Genomic DNA, 24,489 nt, shown 5'->3' with positions numbered 1-24,489 from the left:
GGGGATTTAATGACATTTTAATGCAAACCCTGCAAATAGGAGATTTCCTTCCCAGCTTGGTTCCTTTTAGTCTTCGCACTATTTATTCTGGAATAGTATCTGGCAGGGCCAGTTTTTTAAAAAACAAAAATGGGGGGGGGGGGGGAGAGGAGAGAGAATGTATGCTGAAACATATTCTGAGCCCCCAACATATCTGACTCATAAATCACACTCTTTCTTCTGCCAGGTTTCACACACAAAGGCAAGCCCACACACCAAAGCATGTTCTGAAGTGCAGGAAAATTTTGTAGCATAGTGCAGTTTCTACACTGGAATTCTCCTAGGTGTTTATAGCACAACAGATGATCCAAACGACTTAAGAGTGGTGCATTTGGTTGATAACACTCTGCTTATTCTAATTTACCTGTATTTCATTGAACATACCCAAACAATATACCTAACCTCTTAAAAATCTTACTACTCCATTAACAAAACAGGATGCTGCCTTACACTCAGTCAAACCATTGGTCCATCTCACTCGAACTGATTGGCAGCCGCTTTCCAGGGAGGCTGGGAAAACTCAGCCAGATGGGCGGGGTATAAATAATAATAATAATAATAATAATAATAATAATAATAATTATTATTATTATTATTATTATTATTATTATCAGACACGCATCTCCCCGGCCATACCTGGAGATACTAGGGATTGAACCTAAGATACTGTGCTGGCAAAGCTGATGCTATGGCACTAATTCCTGTCTTCATCTACTGTATTCTGTTTCTTTCATGTTGTTGCCCATACCTGGTCACTTCACCTTACTGTATGGCTGGGCCAGAGCTAAGTGATCCCTCCAAAAAGGCGAGACTTGCTGGGCCTTATGGTGGAACACATATTTGAACCTGGGTCTCTCACGCCCAGTCCTGAAATGCTATCTGCTACACCACACTGATAACCCAATGCTAACCTCCAGAATTTAAGCTGAGCTCCTGTAGGATGAGCAGTGGAAGATCACAGATCCTGTGATCCAAAACAATAAAAAGGCAGTGAATTCCTATACGTTGTTAAAGGTTACCTGTATCATGATCAGGATTCCACTGGAAAACCAGTAGGCTATGCAGGAAAGGAAATGCTTACCACCATCTGCCATAAACATATATGCAAAAGTGTTTCAGGACACAGCACAGATTTTACAAATGGTATTTTTTAGCCATCAATTTATGTACGAGTTCTCTAGAAATAGTGTAACAGTATTGAGCCGAGTCAACACAGCAAGTGCAGTATTTACTTTCAACCAGGGCTCATCCCAGAACATGTTTTGAATGTTAAGAGTTAGAACAGGTGGAAGAATATGAAAAAGCAATACTCCAACACAACCAGCTCCCAACACAGGTGTCTCTATTTGGTCAGGGGGTGTGATTTTGAAGATTTCAGCCTTTTTTGTATATTACTAGTCAACCTACATACCAGACTTCACATACATGCTCCCCTGCCACAGATCCCATCAGCCTCAGGGCACCACATTGCATTATTTATACTCTAACAGCACATTCGTTTGCTGCATGTGGATTCTGGCACTGCAAAAACAGTGCCACCTATGCACAAAAGCGATGTAGCAGCAGGCTTTGGAGGAAACCCAAGATCTGCAGAAGAACAAAAATATTTGGGGAGGGAGAAGAATCCAAAAGAGCCCAATGAGGACTGAGCATGCTCAGTGGCCAAGCTGCTGCGGAGGAGGGGCAGTACACAGAAAACCAAGCGAGAGGGGTAATAGAAAAGAATATCCTTGAAGGTGACGGGGCGGGCTGGCCAGCACCCGGAAAAGCAGCACTCCACACTGCAAAATTTTGTTGCAGCAGGTCCAGTTTGCAAAGCCTAAATGGGGCCTCTATGTTCAGGATGCCTCAGAATACCAGTTGCTGCTGGAGGACAAATATTGGAGAGGGCTGCTGCTTTCATGCCTGCATGCAGACTTCCCAGAACAGGATACTGAACAAGATGCACCCTTGGTGCGATTCTTCTTAAGTTCTTAGGTCAGCAGAAGTTCATGTCCTTTATTACTATCCTAGGGCAGTTTTTAAGAGTTTGTTTAAGGAAAAACAAGCAGATATGGAATCTTATGCAGTATAACAAAAACCAGGTATAAAAATCAGGTCGTACGCCAATGTAAAACATTGTACTATCCAAAGTCAATTCAGAAACAGCAGGGAATGTCTAAAACTCCCCTTATTTGGTGATGGGAAGAGGAACTACCCAACTCTTCTCCTCCTCTCCATCATCTGCTGGCCTGCTCCAGGAAATACCCTAAGATTTCATGCAGAGAAAGGGGCCATTATTTGAAAGGCAAGATTTCCTGCACTACTGTCACTTCTGCAGAGGAAACTGCGTGACAGCTGCACGTACAGTTATAGTTGCATGCTTCTGTCTCAGAGACATGCCGAGAAGCTGGAAGTGGCTGCAGGTACACAGAACACACATGTTAAAAAGATGCAGCCATCTATCCGCAGCCTTACTGCAGCGTATATTACAGAGATTCCATTTAATTCCTATCTTTCCTCCAATGAGTTCCAGGTGACATTCACGGTTCCCTACTACCCTCACACAGTGGCGTAGCGTGGGTTGTCAGCACCCGGGGCAAGGCAAGTAATTTGCGCCCCCTAACCCGTGGATTTGCGCCCCCTAAACCTAACCCCCAGATGTTGCGCCCAGTGCGGCCGGCCCCCCCTGCACCCCCCACGCTACGCCACTGCCCTCACAACAACCCTGTGAGGTTGGTTAAGCTGAGAAGAAACACTGGCTGGCCCAAGGTCACTCAATGAGCTTCATAGCCCCATAGAGATTTGAACACTGGTCTCCCAGGTCTTGATTCAAACAACACATTAACCACAACATCATGCAAAAGCAAGAACAAGTGCACCTCCCATTCACTTCTCCAAAAAGTTCAGAAATCTCATCAACCACAAAATGGCATTAGGCCAGACCCAATCTCTCAGCCTGAGTTCCGCACTCATACCTTGCAGTCGTTACTATGGGGATAACAATACTGGCCTGCCTTACAGGGTTGTTGCACAAATATTTTATGCTTATTTTTTCAATGGGGGTTTATTTCCCCATACATCTCAGATAAGCTTGCACTGGGCAAGAGCACCACTCTATTTAAAATATGTAATTTTAAATAGAAATACAGCTGCAGGCGCAAGCCAAACCAGGAATGCCAACACTTCTCCACTTTTTGTCCCATTCTCATTTAGAGGCATCAAATGGCACCACAAGGACAGGACTTCAGGACACAATCCAGGTGCCCATTCAGCAAAATGAGTAGGTGGGCCCTCAATCACCCCACAATTTGAAGCAGGTGAATTCACATTCCTATAGGGGAGTGGGAGTGCTAGTGAATCAATACACATTACTGGTGGGAGAGAAGGTAGACGACTAAGACCATTAAGTCCAGGATCTAAGACTACCTGGAACAATACATGCCAAGGGAGCCACCACTGATCCAGCCAGCATCTATGTAGAAAATGCCACCCCGACGAGATCGCCCGGCCCGCCTGTCGCGACGATGCCACCTTCAAAGCAGACCGATCACGAAGTCCCCCGGTCGCCGAGCCTCACGTCCATGAGCAGCCGGCGCAGAAAGAAAGAGAAGCCCCGAGAGCGCCTTGCAGCAGCGGCTACTCAAAAACAGAACCGCGTCTGTCCATCCATCAAGTGCAAAACACACCAATCCAGGCATGCAAACCTGGGGCAGGGAAGGTGAAGCACGCATGCGGCGCGGAGGGAGGGACGGAGGGGAAGAAAACCGAGGCGATCGCGCGCCTCCCGAGGGATCCCTGGTGGCGCTTTTAAGGAACGCGATGTGCCAAGAAAAGCAGCTCGGTGGTTTCTCTCGATCACGACGCTCCGTCGGAGATCTTACCAAGGGCGGGGGAGGGAAAGATCGATCGATCCCCCGCGCCAGCTATGCAGCACATTTCCCGCGAGGCGCGCAGCCCCCTTCTCCCTCCCCCCACCCCCCAGCGCAAGCGACCTCCATCTACTGCGCTATCCCGAAACGTGCGCGTTGCGCGCACAGGACCGTCTTTCCGCAGCATTTAAGGACCGGGAACCTTCGCAGGTTGCAGCGATGCTTTTTGCACCGCCGCCACCACCCTGACCTTCCCCGCCCACCACCAGCCCGCTTCAGGACAAATGCATCGACAAGGATAACCCACTGGAAATGGTGGAGAGGAGACATCGAGGGTGGGGGGGGGGGTACACCGCCCCCCCATTATTTCCCGAAATTGATGGACAGGGAGAGAAAATGACATAGGGGGGAAGCGGGGGGGGGGTTCGTGAAAAAAAAAAGAAAAAAGTGAACGAGGGGCTTTCACAGACTCGAGCTCTCCCTACCAGCTAAGAGGCTGCAGTTGCCACTGAGGTCTTTTTACTTGAACTCTGCAGGAGATGCTTCCCCACGAGCGTGCTTTAAGTTGGACACGCGGAGAGGCTGCAGCGCCAGCCCGGCTTCCTAGGGGAGCAAAGCTCCATTGGAAACCGACAGGGCTTGCTTCCCGAGCTGCGCGTACAGGACCAGCCTGCAAGTTTCAGGAAGGGGCAGGTTAAGCTATTATTGTTATTAGCAGCGGGGAGCCTTCGCTGCAAAACCCAAGGGCGAAGGAGGCCACCGGTCTGTCTCTTGTCTGCACAGGAGGAGGTGGTTTTCGTCCCTGTCCCCCGATCCAGGCAGGGTTTCAAAGGGGAGGCGGCGGGTTCACTCACCTTGCTGGCGTCGGAAGCTATGGAGAGCCGGGACCCTCCGGTCAGGGAGGAAGAGCGCCCCTGCCCAATGTGATCCTGTTGGGGAGACATCGCTTTCATCAAGCTCCCCTTTCCCCCCCGCCGCCGCCGTTCAAACAGCCCGAAATACGCCCGGGGTCATCACAGGCTGGTCCTGGGCAAGAGAAGGCGGCTGCGGCAGCCACGGCAACCCCTCCTGCCACCATGAATGAAGCAGCAGCAAAGGGCTTCCCAGCCAACGCCAACGCCGCTGCTACTGCAGCATCTCCACGAGCCCAGCAGCAGCAGCTTCGCAGCGCCGAACAGCTCGCGCGCCAATGCATAGAAGCAACCCGAGTGCGGCAGGCAGCGGCGCAGCTGGCCACGCCCCCCAGGGCGAAGCGCAGGGAAGCTCCACCGCGAAGCTCCGCCCCACAGCAACGTTAGCCACGCCCCCGCGGTCGCCTCCCCAACCCCGCCTGCTGCAATTACAAGCTCCGCCCCTCGCCACGCCCGCCGAGCGGGACCACACACACACACCGCGTGGTTGGGTCTGCGGTGGAAGTAAAGCGGCTTGATTAATTTTGCTCGTTTGTTAGTCTTCCATTATGGTTGCTAATTTTTGCTTGCTGAATTTCTTCATTAAGAGGCTCGCTGAAACGCTGGTGGTTATTTTATTTCTTTTGTCGTTTTTATTATTATGGGTTGTAAGCGTTGGAGAAACGTCTTGCAACTGCAAGCCGAGGGAGCTGTTATAAGGAAAACAATCGTGTCGGTAAGGGGGGTGGGGTGTACCTTTATTTAGAGCAGCCAAAATGCCATGAAATAGTGAACAAGCATTTGGGATGGCTCAATAAAGGCGTCAGTCTAATGTGGACTTTTCTGTGTGCCTAATAAATAATATTAAGGTTGGCCAACTGAAGGTGTTGCCCTGATGTGAACTTTGGAATTTCGCAATTATCGTAAAGAGAACGACCTTTCATGCTTCCTGACAGCAACTGACCTCCCTTATTCTGTCCCACTCCCAGTGAGGCAAATAATAAAAAATCAGGAGTAAACAGAATGAATATAAACTTGGTGTAGAATGCAGCTTACAGCCCATTTTCAAAAGTGAAGAACAGTGTTCCTGCAGTGTGCCTAGAAACAAAATCCTTAATCTTAGGAGGGCTCCACCTGCTTGAAATTTTGCCCTTCCTTAGCTGGTATATCTGCAGCGGCTGCCCTTGTAAAATTTACTAACTAGGGAGGACTCCATTTCAAGGGAGAGGCTTTCAAGCCAGGATGCTGATGCTCCTGCAAATGCAAACTCTGGTCTACACCTTAAAGAGGAGCAGGAGAGCATTCCAGGACAGGTGGGGGAACCTTTGGCCCTCCAGATGTTGCTAAACTACAACACCCATCAGCTCCAGCAAGCATGCTCATGGCTATGGAGGATGGACGTTGTAGTTCAGCAACTTCTGGAAGGCCAAAGCTTTCCCACACCTGTTCTTGCTTAAGGAGAAGCTTCCTAATGGATTGAGCTCTTTGACATTGGAACAGCCTTCCTGAGTTTTTCTTCGCCAGACTGCCATCAGTCAGGAATGCTACAGCTCCATCCTGCATTGGGCAGGGGATTGGGCTGGGTGACCTCCTAGGAAAGGATTGGTAAAAGCCCACCCCCTTATGTAAATATGAGCAAAGAGCTAAGACCACATGTCTTGACCTTCTGAATAAAGGATCTCCACCACCCCCTCCCAGCGCCATCTTTTAACTTCCCTGTCTCAGGGAGCTGCAAGCCTTCCCTGCAAGTAAGATCCTGTATCCATATTGTTCATGCGTAGGAACAGCTCTGCCCTAAGTTTCCCCTTTAAGGCTGGGCTTAGCAGCAACTTGTCTCTTTGCAGCCCATTTGCTTTAACTATTTTGTTGTTGTTGTTTAGTAGTTTAGTCGTGTCCAACTCTTCATGACCCCATGGACTAGAGCGCGCCAGGCACTTCTGTCTTCCACACCAAGGTTCATGGTTCTTACATTCCAGGTCCCTATGCAATATTTTTCTTTACAGCATTGGACTTTCCTTTCGCTTCCAGGCATATCCGCAACTGAGCGTCCTTTAGGCTTTAGCCCAGCCGCTTCATCAGCTCTGAATCTACTTGTACTTGTCCTCCGCTCTTCCCCAGTAGCATGTTGGACGCCTTCCGACCTGAGGGGCTCATCTTCCAACGTCATAACTTTTATATGCCTGTTGTCTTTGTCCATGGAGTTTTCTTGGCAGGGATACTGGAGTGGCTTGCCAGTTCCTCCTCCAGGTGGATCATGTTTGGTCAAAACTCTCCACGATAACCTGTCCATCTTGGGTGCCCTGCTCAGCATAGTTCATAGCTTCTCTGAGTTATTCAAGCCCCTTCGCCACGGCAAGGCAGTGATCCATGAAGGGGTTTAACTATTTACCACTCTGTATTTTCAGGGGAAATGGCTGGGCAAACAAAGAGAACCTTTAAACACCAGCCCTTTCCATGTAGGCACTCTTGGGATTACTTGTTCTGTTCTAGGTGGCATAAGATTTCCACCCCTTTAGAAATTCTGTGACACAATTCCAGTGTCTTCCACTTTTATTGCAGCAAAGGGAGAAATTGTGTCTGCCAATTTCTGTCTTGAAACCTCAGCCCAGCCACAAAGGGACAACTTAAGGCAGGGCTGTTCCCAAAGGAACACAGTCCATTTGGAATATGTGTAGCTTGCATTTTGCCCCTACTATATAACTTGAAGCTCAACATCAAAAAAACGAAGATCATGGACACTGGTCCCATCACCTCCTGGCAAATAGAAGGGGAAGAAATAGAGGCAGTGAGAGATTTTACTTCCTTGGGCTCCATGATCACTGCAGATGGTGACAGCAGCCATGAAATTAAAAGACGCCTGCTTCTTAGGAGAAAAGCAATGACAAACCTAGACAGCATCTTAAAAAGCAGAGTTATCACCTTGCCAATAAAGGCCCGTATAGTAAAAGCTATGGTTTTCCCAGTAGTGATGTATGGAAGTGAGGGCTGGACCATAAAGAAGGCTGATCACCCATTGATGCTTTTGCATTGTGGTGCTGGAGGAGACTCTTGAGAGTCCCATGGACTGCAAGAAGATCAAACCTCTCCATTCTGAAGGAAATAAGCCCTGAGTGCTCACTGGAAGGACAGATCCTGAAGCTGAGACTCCAATACTTTGGCCACCTCATGAGAAGAGAAGACTCCCTGGGAAAGACCCTGATGTTGGGAAAGATGGAGGGCACAAGGAGAAGGGGACAACAGAGGACGAGATGGTTGGACAGTGTTCTCGAAGCTACCAGCATGAGTTTGACCAAACTGGAAGACAGAAGTGCCTGGCGTGCTCTGGTCCATGGGGTCATGAAGAGTCAGACACGACTAAACAACTAAACAACAACAACATACAACTTGATTTTTGTTGCCTCATTCCAAATTCCCATACGTGCTTGATAGTCTTCTCTGTGTTTGCCTAGCAATTGGAAAGTGTTTCCCTTTCCCTCTGTCCAGAGAATGGGAAATGGGCAATAGATGACCCCCTGGGTCCCTTCCAACTCTACAATTCTGTGATTCTGTGACTGCATAGTAATCCCTTGGCAAGCAGACCTGGGACACCCCTTCTGCTATGGAGGAGTTGACCTGTATGACTTAGTTTACTTGGCTTTGGGGTGAAGCAATTATTTTCTAGTCCTAGACCATATTGCCTTTAGAGAGAAATGTCTGCACATTTGCTTCAGATGCATGAGCATTAACATTTCAAGAGCAAAGTTGTTTCCTGCTCATTGAATCCTTGCTGCCTTTAATTTTTCATTTGAAATAGCGCATTCTCCATATCAGCTGTAAGAAGCCAAAGTAAGGCCGTGCATCATAACACTCAGGCAAGCACAATAAACAGGCAGGATCTGCAACAAAATGCTGTGCTGCACTGCACAGCGCTTCTGTTCAGCATTTCAACCAGCCAGCCATGCCCTCCTGCAGGATACTTCATTCCCTATCCCCTTTCTACCCCCTTGGCTTTTTGTCCCCTGGTCCCCAACAGTCGGTCAGCATTCCATGCCTGCTGGTCTGGTTCCCTTCCCTTGCAAAACTGGAGTTCTCCAATCCTTGGGGTTCCCCCAAGCTTGCTCATAACCCATCTCTTATGTATGAATGCTCCTGTTTTGGATACATAAGCAATGGCGACTCAGGTTTGAAAAATGGAAAAAGAGGAGACAATATTTCAAAGCTTTAAAAGGGTGCTGGGCCACTGGTCAGGGAAGATGGGAGTCATAGCTCCTCTGCCCTCCTTTAAGATGTCTACAGCAGCAAAGATATGCTACATATGAGGAGTGAATTGTGTGAATTATCATACCATGCAAACCTTTAATACAGAGCAGATCTCTGGTCCTCTGGATGTTGCTGAACTCCAGCTCCGGTTATTCCTGGTCATTCCTCCTGCTAGTTAAAGCTGATGGGAGTTTGTGTTCATCAACCCTGCTTTAATGAATATTTAAAAATCATATTTATGCCACCCTTCCTTTAGGTACTTCATAGTAGTTTACAGTGCTTTTTTCAGCTGGAACTCACCAGAATTCAGTTCTGGCACATCTCAGATGGGCACTATTGCCATTCTAAGAGAATGAGAGAGGTGTTCATTGTGAGTTCAGGCATCTCTTTTTTTAGAAAAATAGCACTGGTGGTCCATAAGAAGATACATATTCCCCCATATTTGACTTATCTCTAAGCATCATTAGAATGAAATTGCAGAATGTCGTCTTCAGTGATTAAATAGGAGCTACTGGTAGAGTGCACCCAGGAAGAATGATTACAATTTCAAGCTAGTTTACATCAGGGTTCATGTTCTTAAAAACAGAAAAATTCCATTGTTTCATATTTAAATATTTATTGCATTCCTTCTTTATAAACAAGACTCATTGCTACCTAGCTTTGAATAAAATACTATGATGAGATATACCAAGTCATCAGAGGTCAAAATACATTTAGCAATTTGTACTGCTATTCACCTAGGTCAGGAACGGAAAACATGACCCTCCAGATGTTACTGGACTCCATCGAGCCTAGACAGTTATAGCCTTCTCAAAGCAAAAAAAGAGAAAAAAGTATTGTGTTGCTGTGTTGGTGAGTTTCTGCATTTTATTACAGAATACAAGTATTCTGGGATGTATTGGATGATAGGGGATGGGTAGTACCTCTGGTGGGGGACACACCCTTCTCCTTCTAGGTCCCCACCCTGCACTCAGCTCTCACCTGTGGCTCCTAGAAGCTGCCAATATGTGACAGGGGCCACAAATGGTTTCAACTGGCCAGCTAAACCAAGTGAGGGTAGCCGATGGGTCTCATACCCATGGAGAGTTAGGGACTTGCCCTGCAAGCAAAGATTGAGCGGATGAGACCGATCATGGGTACGACAGTCAAGAAGGAGGTTTCTGCATGAGCTGTAGAGGAAGTCATGGGCAGATGTCACCTGGGAAGGAAGCCCATCTGTGTTGCCTTGCAGGATATATTTGGGAGAAGACAAGTCAAAGGAGTAAACCCTACACAAATCAGGACTGGAGTCCCTAAGATGGGTGGATGGTGCCTTATGCATCCCCTTCCAGCAATTCCTGCAGCCAAGCTGGTGCCACACATATTGCTCTGCTTTCCTTTGGACCACATCAGCGAGGCCAAGAAGGGGGTCTTGTTATCTGGGCAGTCCAGGACCTCCATACACACTGCCCAAGCTTGTGCTCCAGAGAGGTTACTTTGGTGCTGCTAACACAGCCGCTTAACTTCACCCCCGCAGGCGCACTCCATTGTTTTTCAAGACGTATGAATGCCAACAAGAAATATTCTGTATTTTTCAAAGAGTTTATGTATAACAACAAGGTATTATTATTATTTTTGTATATTTATGGTTCCTGCATACAGTGGTACCCCACGTTACAGACACTTCAGGTTACAAACGCTTCTGGTTACAGACTCCACTAACCTGGAAGTAGTACCTCGGGTTAAGAACTTTGCTTCAGGATGAGAACAGAAGTTGCACAGCGGTGGTGCAGTGGCAGCGGGAGGCCCATTAGCTAAAGTGGTACCTCAGGTTAAGAATAGTTTCAGGTTAAGAACGGACCTCCGGAATGAATTAGGTTCTTAACCCGAGGTACCACTATACAATGTCTTTTAGTTCAATTAAGTTATGGGTTATTTCCCTCTCTTTTTGTTTTAGTTACTGGGCTTGATGTAACATTAAGATGGAACTATTGCATTAAATGTTTACCATCTGCATGAAACATCTATGGCGATTCACCTGTGAATTCTGATCTCATAGCATTCTTAGCCTGGAGCAGTCAATGATGTGAAGCAAGCATAACCCACAAATGTTATTGGAGAAGGCAGCCACCTATAGACTAGGTTAGTGATGGGGAACCTGTTCCCCCAGTCCCAATATTGATGGGCTACACCTTCTATCACCCCTGACCATTGGCCATCTTGGCAGGGTCTGATGAGAGACAGGGTCCAACGTCAGGGAGGCACATTGGCTCTCCCTGCAGTGCCATGACCTCAGACTCAATGTAACATGTAGTTCTGCCCTTTAGTGAGACTCAAATGTTTGTAACCTTGGATAGCATTTGTTGGCTGATCATCTTCCCTTCTCCGTCACAAAGTCGGAGAATGTTGTGTGCTGAGGTTCTGAAAGTATAAGAAGTGACTCAGAGGAAGGAGCAATTTATGAACTGCGCTTCCTAGGAGCTTTGGAACATGCAGTACTTTCATGGAGTGGACAGGGTGTTCTCTGCAAGAACAGGAGAGCAATCTGCAGGCATCCTGAGCAAGCACCTAAATAAAGACCCTCCAGCTGCCAGCCACCCCACCTTAGCTCTATTAAGCTCATGGAGCATAAAGCAAGCAAGCAAAGGCTGCAGTACTGACCCTCATGGCAAGTAATGGACCTAAGTCATCTCATAGAACAAAGATGGGGAACTTTTGGTCCTCTAGATAGGAACACAGGAAGCTACCTTGTGGTGTTGTGGCTGCAGTTCCCATCCCTGACCACCGTCCACACTGACTGGGGTTGATGGAAATTGGTACCCAACAACATATGGTCAACCACTGGTTCACCATAAATTCCACAGACCACAGAAACTCGCCTTATAGTGATTCCAACCATTGGTCCATCTAGTTCAATGTTCTCCACTTTGACTCCCAGTGGCTTTCCAGAGTTTCAGGCAGGGGACATTTCCAGTCCTCCCTGCTGCACCATAAAATCTATAAATCATAAAATCCAAAATAAAAGAGTATAAATTCTGGTAAAGATTGTAGTACCTGGAAAATATGCCAAATAATCTATATAAAACATGCAATTCATATTAAAACATATGCACCTTTTCCCCTGAACCTCTTTGCTCATCTTGTTTGGTTTATGGTTAAGGCTAGGTCACTTTTTGTACAATATTCAAAGAGTTCTGACAGCAATTTTTTTTTGTACAGCAGCTTTACAGATTCTAAGTAGTGGTTTTTGTTCAAAGCTAAAAGAGCCAAAATCTCATGTGAATAAATAGAGATCTGTTGGGTTGTTGTTGTTGTTGTTGTTGTTGTTGTTGTTGTTGTTGTTGTTGTTGTTGTTAGAAATCTGATAGGGGAGTAGCTGGATAAGAACATCAAAAGGAGCTGAACTGCATTCATTCATTCACTCATCCCATTCCAGTTATTTATTAGTCACTTTTCAGGGCTGAGCCCTCACAAAATGATGTACAGAGAAAAACAAAGCAATAGAACCTCAGGCAGAGTATGGAGCATTGAGTGGACACAGACAAATAGAGAGATCCTGAATGAGAGTGCAATCCTAATCATGTCAATGGAGAAGTCAGTTTTATTGAATTCAGCTGGGCTTACTCCCAATTAAGTGGAGTTAGGATTGCAACTTTAGGTCACTTAAATGTTCTTGAGGAAAGGCAATAGTAAAAATATAATTTTGGGGCCTTATTCAATGCCAGAACTAAAGAGACCAAGCAAATGTTAACTGGAGCAAGAGTTCCACAGCTGTGAGGATACCACCCAGAAGGCCCTGTCTCATGTGCTCACTAACCTAACTGGTGTCGCTGGTGGACATATAAGCAGGGCCTCAGCAGCACATCCTAGATTACAGGCAGTCGTGCAGGTGCATATTGTTGTTTAGTTGTTTAGTCGTGTCTGACTGTTCATGACCCCATGGACCAGAGCATACCAGGCACTCCTGTCTTCCACTGCCTCCCGCAGTTTGGTCAAACTCATGTTAGTAGCTTCGAGAATACTGGAGAGGTTTGATCTTCTTGCAGTCCATGGGACTCTCAAGAGTCTCCTCCAGTGCAGATGGTCCTCAAATTAATCCAGTCCCTAACTATTTAGGGCCTTAAAGATCCATAATTGTACTGGTAACCAGTAGAAAGGGCACAGAAGTGGTGTCACATGTTCCAGCTGTAATGCAGGTTATTCTGATTTAAGTTGGCATCACTTGGCACAGGTTTGATGATGATGATTTATTACATTACTTCCAAATATGGATTTTTAGAAGCCCAAAGTGACACTGACAGTTAATCTTACAATTTGCCCAATGTATTTTGAGGAGGCAGAACTTGTGGATTCGGATCCTATTTCAGAAGGAAACCAAACCTGGGGGTGCTGCCATCTGCTGGGCTCCTAGTGAGATGCTATGGTTTAGAGAACTGGGAAGTCTTTACTGAGCTGATATTCCACTGCTATTCTGGAATGTTCTCTCAACCCTAGCTTCTGATCCTCATAAACATTTTATGCCTCCCTTAGATCAGGTTAAAAAAAACCAAACCATAGGCACTGAGGTATCTGCAGGCAATGGTGCAAGCAGGGTGCCTTGAGCATGTGCATCAGTTGTGCCGTCGCAACCTTGAATTTTCCTGCAGATGCCGGATAGAACTGAGCGTTCATATCTAATTAGGATTTTTGGAGGAGCACTAACATCTGACCAAATGTCCTAAGAATATTTTTTTTTAAAGTATCACCCATATTGTGCAACCAGTTATTTTTCTTTAGCATAGCAGAAATAACTGAACCATATCAGCATGTGACAGCTATGTGGAAAACCTAGCTTGTGGTGAGCCATTTGGGACAATGTAAGGCGCTGTGGGTTGAACCACAGAGCTTAGGACTTGCTGATCAGAAGGTCGGCGGTTCGAATCCCTGCAATGGGGTGAGCTCCTGTTGCTCAGTCCCTGCTCCTGCCAACATAGCAGTTCGAAAGCACATCAAAGTGCAAGGCACCGCTCCGGCGGGAAGGTAAACGGCATTTCTGTGCGCTGCTCTGGTTCGCCAGAAGCGGCTTAGTCATGCTGGCCACATGACCCAGAAGCTGTACGCCTGCTCCCTCGGCCAATAAAGCGAGATGAGCGCTGCAACCCCAGAGTCGGTCACGACTGGACCTAATGGTCAGGGGTCCCTTTACCTTTACCTTTAAGTTAGCAGCATTAGAACCAAAATCCGGATCCAGCCTGTGAGCTCCTGCACACAACCAGATGAGACTGAAGATGTTTGAAGTTAGCGATTAACTAAAAGATATCGGGGTGGTTCCACCATTAGGCAGCGTGAAGCAGACAACTTAGGCAGCGGAAAGCAGGGTGAACACTGGGGGGAAGAAATGTGTGTGTATGAGACTTATCCTGAACCCCATAGCTAGCTGTCTTGTCATCAGTATGCTGTCTCAGCAGTCACCGCTGCCAAAGTGAGATTCATCTGCCAGTTCAGGCAGTTTCTGTACATGACATGGAGGGGTACCAGTTTGCCTTTTGCCTCAGGCAGCAAAATGTCTTGGGCTGGCCATGGCTGGGATCAACTACCTACTGCCATCTACTGTGCTACACATTAAAATGGTGTTGAAGTGAGGTTAGACTAGACTGTGGCTGGGTAGACCTTTAAAGTACATATTCCCCTCAAAGAATTCTGGGCTCTCATAGAGCAACTCTTAGCAAACTACAGTGCCCAGAATTGTTGGGGGACAGGGAATGCATTTTGCATGTGCTTTGAAAGTATAGTGTGTACATAGACCCAAACAGGTGACTCGTGCAATTCCTCCGCTTGCTGTCCAGATGGTTGATGGTTGAATTCAACACCCTTGCTCTCCGTTCGTAGGATTCTTGGTCCGATAGCCCTTCCAATAGAGGTCTCTCCTCTGTAAAATGGGACACTTATCCACCCTCCTCAGTGTTTACTCCTCCGACCATATGAATATATGCCATATTGGCCCAAATATAAGCCGCACCAGCAAATAAGCCACACCTTTAAAATTCAAGGGGGGAAAAGGAAAAAAAATGACAATGCCCAAATATAAGCCACCTGCAAAAGTTACTGTACAATGGCTAAAATCGCAAATCGCTGTTCAGTTGCTACAATTCCGCAAGCACTCACACCCGTAAATGGCAAATGCGGAAGAAAATCATATGGATACTAGAGAGGACCCGCAAGTGGGTTAAACACCTGTTTGTAGCACCGTAAATGCAAATAAAAAATCAACACTGTAAAATATGGGGAAAGCGCTGAATGACATAAGAATTAATTGCACAACAGTCTCAAGCTCGCAAATCGGCAATAAAACATTTTTTTTGTTCCGTTTTACCGCATGTCTGTTTCAGCAGCAATATCGTAAAAGCCAATTTTTGTAAGGTCGCAAATTTAAGCCGCACTTTAACTTTTCATGGTCAGAATTTGGTGGGGGGAGGGAAGTGTGGCTTATATTCGGGCCAATACGGTAATACCTGCCATTCAGGATAATACCTCATGTGTTTGATGAAGTGGACTGCAGTCCATGAAAACTTATGCCATAATAAATGTGTTAGTCTTCAAGGTGCCACAAGACTATAAGCGCCCTGAGATCTGCAGATGAAGGCAATATACACATTTAATAAATAATAGGCAAGGTGAGGTGGCTGCCTCAGGCGAATGATTCAGGGATCAGCATCAGATACCCTCAGCCATTCCCCTCTGTGGCCACATGGCCTGTCCTGAGTTCCTTAACCAGTCCTGTTGCCTGATGTTTGGTGGAGGATGTTGTGAACTGCCCTGTCATCTTCGAATGTAGGGTGGTATACAAATTTAATACACAAAATAATATACCATATTTTTTGCTCTATAAGAAAAAGTAAGGGGAAATGTGTGTGCGTCTTATGGAGCGATTGCAGGCTGCGCAGCTATCCCAGAAGCCAGAACAGCAAGAGGGATTGCTGCTTTCACTGCACAGCAATCCCTCTTGCTGTCCTGGCTTCTGAGATTCAGAATATATTTTTTTCTTGTTTTCCCCTTCCAAAAACTAGGTGCGTCTTGTGGTCTGGTGCGTCTTATAGAGCGAAAAATACGGTACATTCCAACACTGGTACTGTAGACAGATTCAAGTGCCCATATAGTTGGCTTCTGTATATGGTCATATTGTCTTTCGCCTCAGGCGGCACGTTGTCTTGGGCCAACCCTGCTGAGATGGCTGTGCGTTTGGCAAAGCTTTTTCTTTTCAGGCCTCACGGGAGTCTCTTTCTGAACAGCAGCTTGCCCCCGAACTGCCTATCATTGGCAGCTGGTGTTAATGAGGTACTAATGAGACATTTGTCTCAGAGTACAGAAAACTGCCCAGTAGCTTATGTGTTCTTGGAAACGCAATCTGAATTCTAGGCATCCAGAATGTTTCTTGACAACTTTATCACCTGTGGCTATAATTTCACATCTAAATTTATTAACAGCGTCTGCAGCTGACTGAAGCGAAGCTCAGAGTCTGTCAAAACGCTAAACTGTGATCAAAATTAATCATTTTCATTGTGATCCCAGTTTCAGTTTCCTAATAGAGAAAGAAGGAACTGTTTTTTTGGCTCTTTAATCTGCAGGAGGACATGGGGAAATAATTGGGAGGGAACTCAGCTCTTTTCTTCTGAGGTAAAATCTAATTTTTGAGCAGCTTTCCCATATGTCAGTATGTTCTGGGCAAGCAGTCTGAGCTGTTTCCTAAAGTAACCCAAATACTATTAAGTTTTTAAAGTAAGGGGTGAGAATAACCCAGGATTTTTATAATAATAATAATAATAATAATAATAATAATAATAATAATAATAATAATAATTTATTTATACCCCGCCCATCTGGCTGGGCCTCCCCAGCCACTCTGGGCGGCTTCCATAGAAACCAAAAATACAGTAAAATATCACACGTTAAAAACTTCCCTGAACAGAGCTGCCTGAAGATGTCTTCTGAATGTCAGGTAGTTGTTTATTGCTTTGACATCTGCTGGAAGGGCGTTCCACAGGGCGGGCGCCACTACCGAGAAGGCCCTCTGCCTGGTTCCCTGTAGCTTTGCTTCTCGCAATGAGGGAACCGCCAGAAGGCCCTCGGCGCTGGACCTCAGCGTCCGGGCAGAATGATGGGGGTGGAGACGCTCCTTCAGGTATACTGGACCGAGGCCGTTTAGGGCTTTAAAGGTCAGCACCAACACTTTGAATTGTGCTCAGAAACGTACTGGGAGCCAATGTAGGTCTTTCAAGACCGGTGTTATATGGTATCGGTGGCCGCCCCCAGTCACCAGTCTAGCTGCCGCATTCTGGATTAGTTGTAGTTTCCGAGTCACCTTCAAAGGTAGCCCCACGTAGAGTGCATTGCAGTAGTCCAAGCGGGAGATAACCAGAGCATGCACCACTCTGGCGAGACAGTCCGCAGGTATTTGCTCATAACTTTTTATTCATTTATTATATGTACTGTACTTACAACTTGCCGTACACTAAATAATTCTAGGGCAGGTTATACAAGTATCACAATTAAAACAAACACAGATTCTAATAAAATCATGAACTAAAACCAGAAAACAAAACCTATAACAATGTTAACATAACAAAACAGCAGCACCTGGCATTTCTGGTAAAGTCTAAGAAACTTTAAAAAAAAAAACAGTCAGTGTCTGCCATCTTGATTCAAAATGACTTCCAGTTGTATCCACACATAGAAACCACCTATTTGATCTCAGGAACCATCATGCAAAATTTTGGTGCGGTATCTTAAAGAGGTGTCCAAATGCATAGTGAACAGACAAAACAACTTTTCAAAATATACAGTAGAGCAGGGGTCAGCAACCTTTTTCAGCTGTGGGCTGGTTCACCGTCCCTCAGACCTTGTGGGGGGCCAGACTATATTTTGAAGGAAAAAATGAATGAATTCCTATGCCCCACAAATAACCCAGAGATGCATTTTAAATAAAAGGACACATTCTACTCATGTAAAAGCATGCTGATTCCTGGACTGTCCGCAGGCCGGATTTAGAAGGCGATTGGGCCGCATCCAGCCCCCGGACCTTAGGTTGCCTACCCCTGCAGTAGAGAATATGCCTTTGAATTTTAGTATGAGCATTGATTCTAAAAAGCTCAGTCTGTCACTTTCAATTCACTCTAGACAGGGTTCCTCAAAAGTAAATCACACTGAGTTTAATTATGCTTATTTCCAAGCACATGAACACGGAACCTCTGCAATCCTAGTGAGACTTACTTCTGAGTAAACATGCATGGGATTACACTGGAGGTAGTGTTGGAGAGCTTATTGAGTATTCATACCACATTATATACATAAGGGATAGGGAAACTGTGATCCTCCAGATGTTGTTGGACTACAATACCCATCACCCATGACCACTGGCCATGCTACCTAGGGCTTATGGGAGTTCAAGTTCAGCAACATTTTAAAGGCCACAGGGTCCTCATCCTTTATCCATTATCTCAGTTAATCTTTTAAACAGCCCTTTAGGTTAGGTCAATATTATCATCCTCATATTGCAGATGGGGGAGGCAGAGAGTGGGTGAGACTAAGGACATATCCACAGCATACATCTAAATCACATTCAAGGCACATTTAAAGCACATGATTTCTCCCAAAGAATCCTGGGAACTGTCATTTGTTAAGGGTGCTGGGAACTGTAGCTTTGTCTGGCGCAAACTACAGTTCCAAGGGTTCTTTGGGAGAAGTCATATGCTTTAAATGTGCATGAAATGTGTTTTAAATGTATGGTGTGGATCTGCTCTAAGAGAATAGCAAGATGCGGTCAGATTTCAGTCAGGGACTCAAAGCACTACACACGCCTATTATCAATGATCTTTCAGTTTTTATTGCATATCCCATTTACAAAGCATTTTACAGTGTTTCTCCCTCTGTTGCCATGCTGATGCTAGACCTCTTTCTCCTTTCTGGTCTTATGAGGCCTCACCTCAGTCTCCTCACATCTATACAACACTCTGTAGGCAAAATTGTTCACTCCTCTCATCATTTTGATCACATGACATCCATCCTTAAATAATTCGCAGCATCTTTTGGGAAGAAACCATTCCAGTTGCAAAGATAATAAAAGTACTATACGTTTGTAGTGCGGATAGGTATACAACATGTTGTTTATTGCTTCAGTAAGAGTCTCACACCCACATGTATCAATAGTCAAAGGACTAGTATCTTGGTTCTATGCTGTTTTGAGGTTTATTGCTTCATTCTATTCCACAGAGGTTTCCTTCTGGCCAGAGGAATGAATGGGAAATGATGATCTCTGGAGGCCTGACAGGAAAATGAATGCATTTTGGACTCTGGACAAGTTATGTGCCCAAGGGGCTAATTTGAGCAACCAAGAAAGCAAAAATCGTCGTCCGTGAACTATAATTTAAACATGTGAAGATGTATGTCAGATCTTAAAGGAATATTGTTGATTTACAACATGACATCATCTCTGTTTTTTCAGGCCCTGAAATGCTTCAGCGCTGAACTATTGCAACCAGGCATAATAACACTATTTCTCAGGGTAAAGTGGCTTTGCCTGGGACGCTGTGATGGATTTAATGTTTGCAATACTACTTTCTGAAGGATGCCATAATTCCTGTGTTACCTCATTGCATCGCTTTGCTGTGGGGGAATCAGAAAGCTGGCAATGAGTGATTATTTCACATGCCAAATCATTTGTCAGGTATTGCAGGCCTTCTCAAATTTACTGTCTCTGAGAGCTAACATGTCCAAAGAAAACCCCGTAACCCCTTTGAGGAAATGATTCCTTGTATCTCCTCTAATAAATACTTTACTCACAAATCAGATGTCTCATACTTCCTTAGTCTGCTGAAATGCATGTTTCAGTAAAGTTGGCACATGAGATCAGGCCCATCCCTAAGAGAGTATATTGACATAATTCCATGGACTTGAGTGATGTCATTAGCAGGCAGAGGAGGCATATTAATGCTTCTTGAGGGTTTTCCTTCCAGTTGCTTTCCAGCTATCAGCCTCTGCAGCACAGCTTTGGAAGACATGAGGTGTCCTAAATTGCCTAGGCAACTGGGCAGAGCTGGCCCTACCGTTAGGCAGAGTGAAGCAGTTGCCTGTGTGACTTGGCACTTCCCTGTCAGACTTGCGTTTGACCAAGCGACTCCTCCGGTTGAGTCCTCCAGAATTGCCTCCGACATGATTAACAACCTGAGCCTCTGATAAGGCTCCAGGCACGTTTCCCATTACGCAGAGTATCCAGCACAGGGAAGGAGCCGAGATAGTATGAGCTACATGGCTAAAGAGCGTTTTATTTCTCGCTACACAGACAGAAAAGAAACATCCTCTCTTCTGTGAGGGCAGAGAGCAACCGAAAAACAAAGGAACAGGAAACCAGTAACATCACATCCGACTCCTGTCTTCCGTGAGACTTCCAACAGCCTGGAATGTCTCTGGAATGTAAACAGAGTCTTGTGACTCCAAGAGCACTGCACAGTGGCATAAACAGAAACCAACATTCCCTTGGCCATTTTACCTGAGGTCCCCAGGCATTCCCCTAGCCCAGGGGTTGGCAAGGCTTACTGGGCATGGGCCGGATCACTCCCAGAGATCCGCAGCACCGGAAATCGCATCTGCGCATGTCTGCAGCACCAGAAATCGCTTCTGTGCATGCCCAGACGCCAGAAATCACGCCTGCCCATAAGCGATTTTCGGTGTCTGGGCATGCACAGAAACGATTTCTGGAGCCGCGGAAGAGAGCCTCCGTGCCACGCTCCGCCGGTTTAGCACAGCGCATGGGGACTCGCTGAGCGGGCGGCTCGTTTCGGGGGCGGCTTGTGGGCCAGTTAAACAAACTCCGTGTGTCGCTTCCGGCCCATGGACTGCAGGTTTGGGACCCCTGCCCTAGCCTTTCAGTGCATCAGCTGACCTCAGATGCAGTGAAGGTTGCTGCCCAATCCCCTTTGTTTGTTGTTGAATAAACTTTATTTATATAATAAAGAAAAGAAACAGGTGGTGGTGAGCCTGCCCCAGGACAGGAAAAGGCCTGTGTTGTTTTAGCTTACTTTCTTGTATCAGTATTATCACCTTTGTGGAAGTAGGATTCAACTTCTGCACAGAGAATGGGTGCTGGCCATCTCATCCTTTGCTTCAGGCAGCAAAATGTATTGGGCTGGCACTGCAACTGGGTGATAGTCCATATTTCCCCAGCACTGGCTTGTAACACAGCATGGGAAGAAAAAGATGCCCTTGCATATTATAGGTGTATTGTGATAAAAATAGGAAGTGTTACCCCCAATTGTCTAGGCAACACAAGGATGTTCTCCGTTCGGTCATAAACCACCATCACCCTCGCTCCCAATAAGGATGGATAAGTTTAGCCTTCCTTCTTCTTCTTCTTTTTAAATCTATAGGTCTATTTTATTTTCTGCTCATTTTTTATTATTTCGCTAGGTCAGCCTGATTAAATCTGTTATCTTTATCCATGTTTGCTGTTCTTCCTCTCATCTTCAGAGATTCCCTTGAGAGGCCAGTTACTCTCTGACACTATTAAAGGGATGTTGAACCTGGGTTGCATCGGTAGGGTGCTCCACGAGGCCCTTTCCTGAGATCCTGGCTTTGCGGGACAATATGCTCTTTGCTCTAACCTTGTGTTTATAGTTACTCCGGCAGCGCATTCAGTCCATGTGATGTTGTCTGTATCTGCGCCAATATCAATATTTTGAAAGCGAGATTGTATCCATTGTTTTACTAAACTCAAAGAATCTTTCGTTGCCCGCATTCCCTTTGTCCAGGAATATTAAAACTCTGTCACAATATGTAATCAAGATTCCCTGGCAAGATCTTCTGTTTATAAACACATGCTGTTTATTGCACAGAATTGTGTTGCCCCTTGACATTTCGTGGAGGGCTTTTTCATTTTTCTTTGCAGTTATTTTATACCATCTCTAATTATATGGAATGTATGCCATACGTTAACTTCATCAAAACACACTTCCATGGGAAAATGTATTGCTTCCATGTGGTTCGAGCTGCCTTTAAAGTGGCCTTGCTAGCAGCCCCTTTTACTTATTTTTCTATAAAAGCCTGGTGAAAGGGGTTACCTCCCTAGTATTTATTAGTTTTGCAAGTAATTTTGCTTGCAAAGTAAGTTTCATGCTCAATCCCAGATGCTTGTAAAACATCACCGGCATCTTAATTTTTATTAAAAGTTTTTCAACAGCAAGCAAAGCAGAACATTACATAGACTTGGTCTCTTTAACTTGCCCACTAAAAAACTGACAATACTGTATATAAGATTCTTGTTAATTTTGGTAATTTTTAACATTGCGTCTTAATTTTTCCATTCCCAATATACCCTGAACCTCAGGCAAACGTTTTCCGTCCTGATCGGGTTTTGTATAATGTTTCCAAGGCTCAGCCAACACATTTTCTGCTGCAAAAAATAAAAAATAAAAATTTAAAATTCGTGCCCAGTCATCTATATCTATTACATTTAATAGTCCAAGAAGGCCTATAACAACAGGATCCTTTGCCAGTTTTTGATAAGCTGACTAACTCTGACAATACCATATCTGAGAATCCTTGTAGTTTTGAACATGACCACCTTACTTGTAAAAATCTGCTTTTCTTAGGTTACATTTCCAGCAATTTGATTAAACCTTTGCAGGATCATAATTTAAACATGGTTTAACATTATGGCCCAATTTAGTCCAAAATTAAATTGTATTACAGTATTTATTTTACTGCTCCTTTATTGGATTTGTAGCCCACCCTGATTCTGAAGTCTGAGAGCCCATAACAGTTAGACACCCTTTACTCCGTGATGGTGGGAGGAAGCAGCACTGATCCATCTCCTGTCCTCCATTGCTGGGCTCAACTGCTAGTGTTCAGGAAGCTTCCTGGGTGCCACAAGCTGAGGAGGAAGCCCTTGCGATGACTGACATCTCCCTGTCATCACAGGAAGAGGAGAGTGTCAAATCTCATGGACTTTCAGAGTCTCATGGGATTTGAAGGGTAAGATCTCTGGAGAGGTCTATATAAGGCATCCTCTGTTGTGGTGGCTCAGAATCAGGCCAAGGTGGCAGAAAAATGGACCCACTGACCCTCTTCAGAAAAGTCACCCCAGGCGTTAGCAGGTTTTCTTTACTTACTTGAGGAATATAAACCTCACGTGCAAAAAATTTAAAAAAATAGAACATACAACATACAAATTTTAAAACACAGATTGAGACATCAAGAAAATAGGGGCATTACAGCAGCATTCAGTGGTGCAAAGGCCTCCTGAAATAGGGCTGCCATATTTCAGAAAATATGGGCAGAAAAGTAGTTGAACTTTTTTTGGCAATGTTTTTGGGGAGGGGGCCAAAGTTGTTGAGCTTTTTTGAAGTTTTTTGCTAATTTTAAGGGAAATTGCAAAAAACCACATTTGGATTTTCTGCCATACATCCAGTTTCTGCCCAGACAATGTTTCCAACGATGGCCAGTTGCCTACCCTCATTAGGGCAAATGTGGGGAACCTGTGGCCTTCTAGACTCCAGCTCCCATCATTCCTTATCCTTGGTCATGCTCAGTTTCAAACCTTACTTTATAATTTTACTAATGTATTTTATTTATATGTTTGTTTGTTTTAAATGACAGAACGTCTCTACATGTGTACCAGTGTTTATCTTGTAAACTGCCCCGTGATCCCTAGATGAAGGGGGATATAGCTATTCAATAAATGATGATGATGATGGTGGTGATGATGATGATGTTTGGGCATGCACTGAAAGAATGTACACATGTTGATCTGCGCAGCTCAACTATTGTGTACACAGGTACACAGACTGTACACTCTTTGAAGGTAACATGTGGGCATCTCTGGAAACCCACATATTACTACTACACTGGCTGTTGCCTTTTACAAGAAGACATAGGGGGCATCCTTTTGCCACCTTGAACAGTCATAACATAATGTCCTTTGAGAAAGCTTCCAGCTGAACCTGCTTGTGATCCCAAATGCCAGATGAATCGCAACCAACCATGACTAGGTTTGTGCCTGTTGTTTTCTAATTATCCTCTTCCCCAGTTCCCTAAGAGGTACCGGTAACTCTGCAAATGCATACACAGTGTTCTTCCTGGCCACGCACTGTGGGGATAAATACAATCTCAAGGCAACAACAACAACAGCAACAACCTGTGCTTTCAAAATCAAGACCGGGATGCACAGCTAGATTTCAACACAAGCAAACACACCAGATTTTTGGGTCCAGATGGAGTTGTACAGCATGAACTGCTGGAGCCGCAGGGGATTACTAGACGAAGCCACAGAACACAGACAGTGCTGAGTAAAATGATGCACAGCGCACAGCAAAGGTCAGTGTTGGAATGCATTGCAGCATTAGCCGTACACTACACAGTTCTGTTTACCTACATGGGCATGGAGACAGCTGTTGCCTACAAACCCATGCCAAAACCGAAGTCTCTATTTCAAGAGTCAAAATAATCAGCACCGTGGATTATAC

General features: G+C 45.3%; 1 protein-coding gene and 1 long non-coding RNA gene across 5 annotated transcripts in view; both read right to left on the bottom strand.

The window, feature by feature from the left end:
• ARHGAP20 (Rho GTPase activating protein 20) overlaps window positions 1-5,139 on the bottom strand; it is a 77,345-nt gene extending 72,206 nt beyond the window's left edge. The window contains exon 1 of one of the 4 annotated variants that reach the window (XM_083609146.1): window positions 4,745-5,139. In XM_083609146.1, coding sequence (XP_083465272.1) covers window positions 4,745-4,843 — 99 coding nt within the window. In that variant the 5' untranslated portion in view covers window positions 4,844-5,139. Of the gene's footprint in view, window positions 1-3,447; window positions 3,718-3,902; window positions 3,960-4,744 lie in introns of those variants that run through there. The other 3 variants (XM_083609145.1, XM_083609149.1, XM_083609147.1) reach the window with 3 other exon arrangements.
• The window catches only part of LOC310760633, a 141,296-nt gene that overhangs the window by 101,832 nt on the left and 14,975 nt on the right, over window positions 1-24,489 (bottom strand). The gene's annotated exons all lie outside the window — the stretch shown is intronic.

Source organism: Podarcis filfolensis, assembly GCF_964270895.1.
Source record: "Podarcis filfolensis genome assembly, chromosome: 4".
Lineage (NCBI taxonomy): Eukaryota > Metazoa > Chordata > Lepidosauria > Squamata > Lacertidae > Podarcis > Podarcis filfolensis.
The sequence above is the reverse complement of the archived record's forward strand: the minus strand, read 5'-3'. Positions and strand labels throughout refer to the sequence as shown.